This window comes from Alosa alosa, chromosome 12, assembly GCF_017589495.1.
Source record: "Alosa alosa isolate M-15738 ecotype Scorff River chromosome 12, AALO_Geno_1.1, whole genome shotgun sequence".
NCBI classification, from domain to species: domain Eukaryota; kingdom Metazoa; phylum Chordata; class Actinopteri; order Clupeiformes; family Clupeidae; genus Alosa; species Alosa alosa.
The window spans coordinates 30,137,593-30,146,355 of NC_063200.1; the positions used below are offsets into that span (position 1 = coordinate 30,137,593).

Sequence of the window (8,763 nt, forward strand, 5' to 3'; positions counted from 1 at the left end):
TGTAAGGTCTGCTTAGTTTTACAGTGAAACCAGAGAATGTCTAATAAGGACCTAGACGGGCTCTGGTGAAACCTAAGTAAAGGTTTGAAAGGAACTTCAGCTTCAGACTTTCTCTTGGGAAACTGTCAGGCCTGTCTATCCTCTGTAATGTAGCTGGCTAGACCATGTCATTGCCACACATACAAGTGGGGGCAGAATTGGAAATGTGTCATAGAGTGACAATGCATTGGTTTGGTTAAAAAGTCATAAGTTAGGTTATTGGTTATTATTGTAATAATGAGCTGTAAAGTAACTCAGACTTTTAAAAACGTTTAAAAAAAGTTTTTTTTAAAGGATATCGACTAATAATCGTTATCGTCAAAATCACAAAAAATATTGAGATATTATTTTTTGTCCATATCGCCCACCCCTAGTGCGTGGAGGTTCCACCCTCGGCTCCGTGAAAAGGAACATACAGTATGGCAAAAGTTAGACTCTGTTGAACTGTGAAACTGGCCCTGATAGCCTGACCTAAATGGAATAAATTGGAGTCGGAAAAGATTTGAATTTCAACAAAGCTTTTTGTTTTCACAGACGAGAAGGAAGGGGGGTTATTTGCCACAAAGTAGGGGAATGTATGTGGATGAGCCATATATCAAAGAAATTACCGTTTATTTAAGTGTAGTTTACCCTAGCTTTTTTATAGACTTAACTGTAAACATGCTCACTCGTGTTCTATGTGTGCGCATATTTATGAGGACCTTTGTGGTGTTCGTGTATGGGTTACTACTTATGTGTAGGTCTGTGGCTGTACTGTATGTGTGTGTGTCTGCGTGCATGTGTGTGCGTCTGTGTGTTGTCAGACATGAGACTATTTCAAAAACAAACAAAGTCTTTGAAAGGCAAGCACAGTCTCCAGGGAGTTGCCATTCAAACACCTACCAGCTATATAGCAACGGCCCCACAGAGATTACACTCTGTGTGTGTTTTTGTGCGTTCTGTCTGATGTATAGCATTTCCACTCTCAGCGGGCTGCCGACTTCTGAAAGTTTATTTTTTTCATGTCAATATGGTGGTCCCGGTGGTGTCTGCGTCTTCCTTCGCTGGTCAAAAGGGTGTGAATTACACATTAGCCACAAGCTGCTCGGCCAGTCTGTTGAGTCACATGCAATTTGTCCTTTGAGGAAACAAACAATGTATTATCGGTAAAGAGATTATTTCTCACCTTGAATTTACTCAGTCTAATTAGCTCCCTTGTGTGTGTTTGTGTGTGTGGGGGTCTCTCTCTCTCTCTCTGTCTCTCTGTGTGTGATGGTGAAACCTGGCCCTGCCTGGGTCATTGGCTCTACTGAAGTGTGGTAAATTGATCTGTGCCAGGCTGTAAGTGCGGTTTTAACTGCTGTCGCCATGAGCACAGACTCCTCTCATTTCCCTCTGTGTACAGATTCCAAAGCTTTGAGACATTTCATCTAACGAGCTCCCTTTCCAACTGTTTTGATGTGTAATAATTAGGGATGTATGTCATTATTTTGATATATGTAATTATTACGTACTGCTTATTATGGCAACAGCTATGGCAATTTGTCACACAGGTCCGTTGTCCGTTTGTTATTTGCTCATGGTAATGTAAGCACTGTGTGTCTCTCTCTCTCTCTCTCTCTCTCTCTCACACAGGGCTGCATCCACTCAGCCAGCCCCACACACATGCTCGCTTCTCTCAGCTTCTTAGACTTGATGACGCTGTAGTGTTCAGTTTGTTTAACATTTTTTTTTTTTTTTCTCTGGTTGGTTTTCTCTTTCTCTCTTTCTTTCTCTCTCATTTTCTTTCTTTCTTTGTCTCTTGGGCATTGTGCCCACGCTGGCAGAAGAGATGATCTGGGCACACGTGGCATGAGCTTGGGTGTCATCAAGGGATGTCCTGAAGCATATGTCTGTCTGTCTCTCTCATACACACTGTCTCTCTCACACACACACACACACTACTGTCTCTCTCTCTCTCTCTCTCTCTCTCTCTCTCTCTCTCCCCCTCATTATTTCACCCTTCAGTCCTGGTCCCTCTCTCATTATTTCTCCTCTCAGTCTATGAGCTCGTCTGAAGTCGGTCCGCTGTAGAAACCGCTCTGCTGCGCTGCTGCAATAGTTCCTGCTCTGATCTGATGTGTTGTGAAATTCCCCTGCTCTCTCCTCTCTCCTTAATGCCCCCCTCACATACACAAGTTCTGAATATGGTGCTGCAGTGCACATTCAAACAAAGGTGTGTGTGTGTGTGTGTTTGTGTGATGTGCAGCTGTGTAACCTAAGGTGCACTGGTATGCCTCTGCAGTCTAAGAGCCTGAGGTGCGTGCACGTTATTGTTTGATGTGGAGTGTGTGTGTGAGAGAGAGAGAGAGTGTGTGTGTGTGTTTGAAGATATTGAGATGGAGACGAGCACCCGTGGGCCCCTGAGCCACCACTCGTGTGATGTGTGCTTAGCTTTGTAATTGATTGGACTCCTTTGTCTGTCCGGTGACACACTTCGTTCTGAGGCGATTTGTCCTGCGAGAGACCTCACTCCCTCCATGCCCCTCAGACACTGTCCAATACAACCCCTGTCCTTCCCCGGAATGATAAACCCATTCACTACCCTTTATTATGTCTTTCTTTTCCCTCGCTGTCTTCTCTCACCCCCTTCCTCCCTCTCTCACTCACTGTCTCTCTCTCTCTCTCTCTCTCTCTCTTTTCTTTCTTTCTTTCTTTCTCTCTTTCTTTCTTTCTTTCTTTCTTTCTTTCTCTCTTTCTTTCTTTCTTTCTTTCCCCCCTCTTTCTTTCTTTTCATCATCTCCCCTCCACCCTCCCTCCCTCTTTCTCTCATGCAAGGGAAACGATTCCTGAGTGACAGGTGCTTTGACGAACATTATATAACATGTTGATCTTCATGCCCCCACTTTTTCCATATAGAACTGTAGTAAATTCCCCTATTGTTCATGTTCACACATACACATCACACTCATACACACAAACACACACACACGCACAAAGAAACGGCTAATGACTTGACTGGTCTATATAATTTCATGTAATTGCTCTTTAAAACTCTTTGAATGGAAAATTGCTCTTCAGTATGTACACATGCACATAGACACACACACACACACACACACACACACACACACACACACACACACACACACACACACAGTTTTTCCCCCTCTCCTCCTTAATTGGCTTTCCAGCTAAATTTTGATTATGGCTTTCATGATTACCCCGCAGTTAAATAATCAATGTCTCGCCAATGTATTGCCACATTGCTTGGCGGGCTGCGAAAGATTGCGAAATTCCAAAGAGGCCTCCTGGTGCTGTGATTGGCTTATCAGGAGCCCTAGAAAGAGGTAATCATTGACAATTTTGTTCTTAGAAGACTGTGATTAGCATGCTACTTTTGCAATGGCACACTAAAAAGGTGAGGTAAATGGGTTTGGATCTAATCCATGGTGCTTGAGGAGATGCACTTGATCCACTCCCCTTTGCGTGTCCAGCATCATCCTCCTCACCAGCCTGTGACTGACGTCATTCTTCTCTCTATCTCTATCTCTCTCTCTCTCTCTCTCTCCTCCCACACTCTATCACTTATCCTTTATTCCCTCGCTCCCGGCTCTGTCGCCCACTCCCTCCCTCCGTCTCTCATTTCTCCCATCCCGGAGCTCCGCTGTGACGTCCACGTCCCGAGGTCCTTCTGGCCGCCGCCCCACCATATGTGCCCGCCGTGGGTGTCGTCCAGCACTGCCCCTGCCCCTGCCCCTGCCCACCCAGTGCCTTTTCCGATCCTCTCATCAGGGCCCGCGCGCTGACCCCAATCAACAGTGACTAATAGCAGTGGAGAGACACACAGATTAAAGTCGCCCTCGCCGCCACACGTACAGGTCACAGATGCTGCCGGCGAAGACCGCCGTGCGGTCAGCATCTGTCTCATTGCTACAAGACGGCCGTGTTGTCTGCACTTCACTTGACCATCTTTGAATGAACCCATCCTCATCACAACAAGACCCATTTGGCCCGAGCATTACTCTCCAAAACTCATTTTAAACTTTCATATGCCCCCCCCCCAACATACACACACACACACACACACACACACTCACACATACATACACACACACACACACACACACACACACACACACACACACACACACACACAACCAGCAGGTGCTCTTGCTGCCAGACAGACTCTAGGCTTCTTTGTCTGCTGTGTGCCATGTGCAGCCAAGCCAGTGCCTACTGTTACCTGGTCTTCACCATCCACTTTTTGTTTTAATGAATGCTCCCCATACTCAGCAGCCCAACAAGTGGTCTTCACAGGCGCAGTCCTGTGTGCTGTGCCTTTGTAAGCCCAAGACTGCCTGTCATAGACACTGCATGTGAAGGCCTGTCATGGTCTGCCGTTTTCCTTGCGTATACAGTTTCTGCCGTTCTGTTTCACAGAAAAGCAGTTGGACAGCTTTGCAAAGAAATCTCACCATCGGTATTGTGTGTATGAGTGTGTGTGGTAGTGTCTGTGTGTTTATCTGTGAGCGTTTATGTGACAGCAGCTATGATGAGGATAAAGTGTTTGCTGCATGCGACATGAAGGCTGTTGCTGGCGCTTGAGGCAGGCACGCTCATGGAGAGTTGTTTTGAGTCTGTCCGGGTGCCTTAAATTGGATGGTACATGCCGTCACACACATACACACAGACGCGCGCGCCTCTCTTTCATTCGCATTGATCTTGGCTATCCTGCAGCACATTTCCTGCAGACGTTTGGGACTCCGAAGCGTTTCCACGGCATTGTTCTGCCCTCCAATCGGCAGCCAGACTGCTGGTCGCCGCTCACCATGACTCAGAGGAAGCCACGGCCTTTTCATGTGGTAGAGCCCGCCACAAACGCAGGACAGATAATATATCTCTTGTGGTGTCCTAGACGTAGATGCCACACACATACATGCGCACACACACACATATTCATGTGTGCACACATAAATGCACACAACCTAGAGTCAAGTGTTGTTTATGTCAGTGTCAATCATAAGCTCGGTTACAGGCTCTCTCTGTGTGTGTGTGTGTGTGTGTGTGTGAGAGGGCGCCTGCCTGACTGTGTTTGTCTCTACGGGGAATGGAAACCCCTTCCACTATCAGTAGTGCCCACAGAGAACGGAATGGCTTTCTGAGATGTCATTATTATTTCTGTTGAACAAGGAGTCCCATGCCACACACACACACACAATCCTGATTAGTCATCCATGACCATATAGACATATCCGTATGGTTCTATTTAGTGTGGGCAGTTGTGGAGAGTGATTTTGGCTGGCTACAGAGTAAACGGGGCAGCCCAAAGGCGATGGCCATTTAGAGCCAGCTTAAGACCCTGTGCAGCCCTGCGGAACCCGGCGGTCAGAGATGTCGTCCTGCTTCTCTTGTTTTGCTTTTCTCCCTTCTCTTTATTTGGGCTCCTTCCTGTTTTTCCTATTAGTCAGGTGTTCTGTTTGTGATATTTGAGATAGTTTGTCTTGCTTTTTGGGCCGTGTAATTACATCTTCCGTTTGCTCCCTAAACGTCGCTTCAAGGGATTTTTTTTTTTTGTCCACCTATTGCCTGTGATGACAAACCAGCCAGGGATGAATAAGCTTGAAGTGTCATAGTGTCTGTGCCACTTAAGAACAGCAGGGTGATGCTACAAATAGCCTCCTTTGCTTGTTCCCTCCATTCTGGGTATGTGAATTAACGTGGCTCAAAGACTCATCTCTGAAAGTTCCAGAGATTAGATGTTCTCTAGTTACAAGTGTTCGGCATGAGCGCTTTTGTACAAGCGTTTTTAAATGTGCTATGACTGTGCTTTGACTTCACTTGACACGTCGCTCATCTTTAGACACTGCTCAAAATCTGTAAAAAAAAACTAATCTTGAAAATATGTTCTTCTACTCGAGTGTTAGACTCACTGAATCTATTCATTTTGGAAAACAAAAAACATCTTAAGTTTGAATGGATGAGACATCTGTTCTAGTTACTCATGCCTCAAACTTGAGCAGCTTGGCAGGTCAGAACCCAGACCTACACCTGCAACGCTAAGTTGAGCAAGCCAGGTGTTCGGCCTGAAAATATATTGTACATCCGTCTGAGACCACCTCATCACTCTTCCATACATCTCGGTTCGTGAGGCAGTCTGTCATTTTGCCAATCCGGTATCTGAAAATGTAGCAAGATAGGCACTTCTTACTTATCAAATATTTTACAAAAAGGTGACACCTTTGATACAATCTGACATTCTCAGAAATCAAGAGAGTGTGTGTGTGTGTGTGTGTGTGTGTGTGTGTGTGTGTGTGTGGGCTCAAGAAGTGTTGGATACAGTGGCTCCATCAACTCTCTCTGGCACATGGTGTGCTCTGTGTCCCAGGGCTGGTGGTGGTGGTGTCCTGCACATGATGACAGAGCTGGAAGACGCTGCTGACCTGTATCTCCTGGCTGCCCACACACACCCCCACCCCACTCTCAGACACTCATTCCAATGTGCGCCCTCCTCACTCACCCCAGGACTGTGTGGATGAGTGTGATGCTCACAGGGCACTGTTCCGCCTGCTATCTCTGAAACGCAGACGTTAGCCACCAGTCTCTCTCTCTTTCTCTCTCTCTTTCCCTATCCAGCTCTCTCTCTCTCTCTCTACCTCTCTCTTTCTCCACCTCCCTCTCTCTCTCTTCTGTGTCTGTGTGCCTTCCCTGGGGGATTAAACTCCCAAATGTCAAGCTATTTATATCCCCCCCGGTCTGTGAGCACAGGCAGACGGCCACTGCTACCACTGCAGCCCACCGCCACGACCCACAGCCCTCCCTCATTATCTCCCATAAGCCAGACTCAGGAATAGTTAGACATTTCACTTATCAAACACCGGCTCCTCCGCTGTTTTTCTTAATTATGGAACGGACTCTGGCTTGTATGAATTTATATATATATACACTCTCTGCTGCTTTCTCTCTCTTTCTCTCTCTGTTACTGACACAAACACTCACACTCTCTCTATGCGCGCACACACACACACACACACACACACACACCCTTTGTGTTTTGTTCTCACTTTCTAGTTCTCAGAGTTCCTTGTTTTCTCTCCCCTAATTTCTGCATATGTTTGTGCTCTATTTTCATTCTCTCTCTCTCTCTCTCCTTTTGTCTCCCTCCCTCTCCTTCTTGTTTTCCATCTTGCCCTGAGCCAGTGAGTGTTCTAGTATCTGGTGCACCCTCTGCACCCTCTTCCTCTTCCTCCATGCGACAGGGAAAAGAGAGGGCTGAGGTGGAATCACGTTCTGGTTTTTTATTTATTTATTTTTTCCCTGAGAGTAATTGGGTCACCTCTTTAAAACTGTTCCGATAAAGACATTGTGTCCTGGTTCTCCGCACACTCACGGGAGATATTTGACCTGGCCTTAATTGCGTAACACCAGATAATGACAGAGAAACTTGCTACAGCACATGCTTTCTTTCCTTCTTCCTCTCTTTCTTTTTCTCTCTCTCTCACTCCCTCCCTCCCACATGCCTTCAGTCACACACATATACACACACACACACTCATTTTGAAACCTCTTGTTTACGCAGACTTTGTCCTTCCCCTTCATTGACACTGTCTCCTCCTGAATATAATGGAAGTTATTTTTCTGCTCAAATCCTATGAAAGTGAAACAGTAAGCCGCACGTCACTCTTGATGGCAGGAGAGCGGCAGGGCATTGATGTGAGACCGGCGTGTGATGTGACTCCAGCGCCGGAGCCCACTAATTTAACCAGACGCGCGCATTTTGAGCAATCAGCGCTAGCAAAGGCGGGCCAATTATGTCCCCGGCCAAGGCCGCATTGTGTCGCACACAGACCAATATCTTCCAATTAGCAGCCAGAAGAGCACAGGGCTGGGGAGGGTAAGAGCCAGGGGCCGACGTGGAGGGGTAATTATGACCCACCGAGCCATAGTCTCCGCAGCCCCCAGAGACGGACACAGACATATACTCTCACACCAGCTGAGTGACCCCTGTACTTTATACACACACACACACACACACACACACATTTGGGCTCACCCATACTTTTTTTTTTCTGAGCATATACATGCACACCCTGGCATATGGGTCCCATCAGATGGCCAGCCAGAAAACACAGAATTGGAGGCGGTAAAAACACATGCACAGACACACACAAACACACGCACACACACAGACCAGTGCATGCAGACAGCCTAAAGACAGTCCCAGCTGGAGGACTGCAGGCGATATTGGATATTGCCTCCCACTTAATTTTAAGGCAGTTGGTGCTCTAAAGATTGAAGCAGGTGCTCCAATCAGGGAATGAATTATGCAAAGATATGCCTTCCACTCCCTCGGTGCGTCCCAGTTGAGCTTTGTTGCTGCTCTCCGGCTGTCTGGCTAAAGAAAATCTTGTTTTTGTTGTCGCCGGTCGATAGCTGTGCCTCAGTGTGTCTCACTTGAGTGCTGCTGTCTACAAATTGTAATTATCATTTTTACCTCTCTCTCTTTCTCTTTCTCTTTGTCTCTCTCTCGTTCTCTCTCTAGCCGGAGGTCATGTCCATCATGGTGGCTCCTGCCACCCTCCCTGTGATGTCCCGAGTGCCCGCTCTGCCCACCGAATACCAGTCCAGTGAGGTGCCCGCGCCGAGGACCAGCGAGGCGGCCCCGTCGGCCCTGTCGGCCCTCTCCTCCGCACACGCCGCCCCCTCCTCCGTGTCCGCCGCCTCGGCCTCCCGCGGCCCCGAGCGGGAGAAGGACAAGGACCGGGA

General features: G+C 47.3%; 1 protein-coding gene across 1 annotated transcript in view; it reads left to right on the forward strand.

The window, feature by feature from the left end:
- Positions 1 to 8,763, forward strand: part of LOC125304465 (splicing factor SWAP) — a 93,544-nt gene that overhangs the window by 61,860 nt on the left and 22,921 nt on the right. Inside the window, exon 14 of the mRNA XM_048258768.1 lies at positions 8,540 to 8,763. This exon is cut by the window's right edge and continues 159 nt beyond it. Within this exon, the coding sequence (XP_048114725.1) occupies positions 8,540 to 8,763 (224 nt within the window). The remainder of the gene's footprint in view (positions 1 to 8,539) is intronic.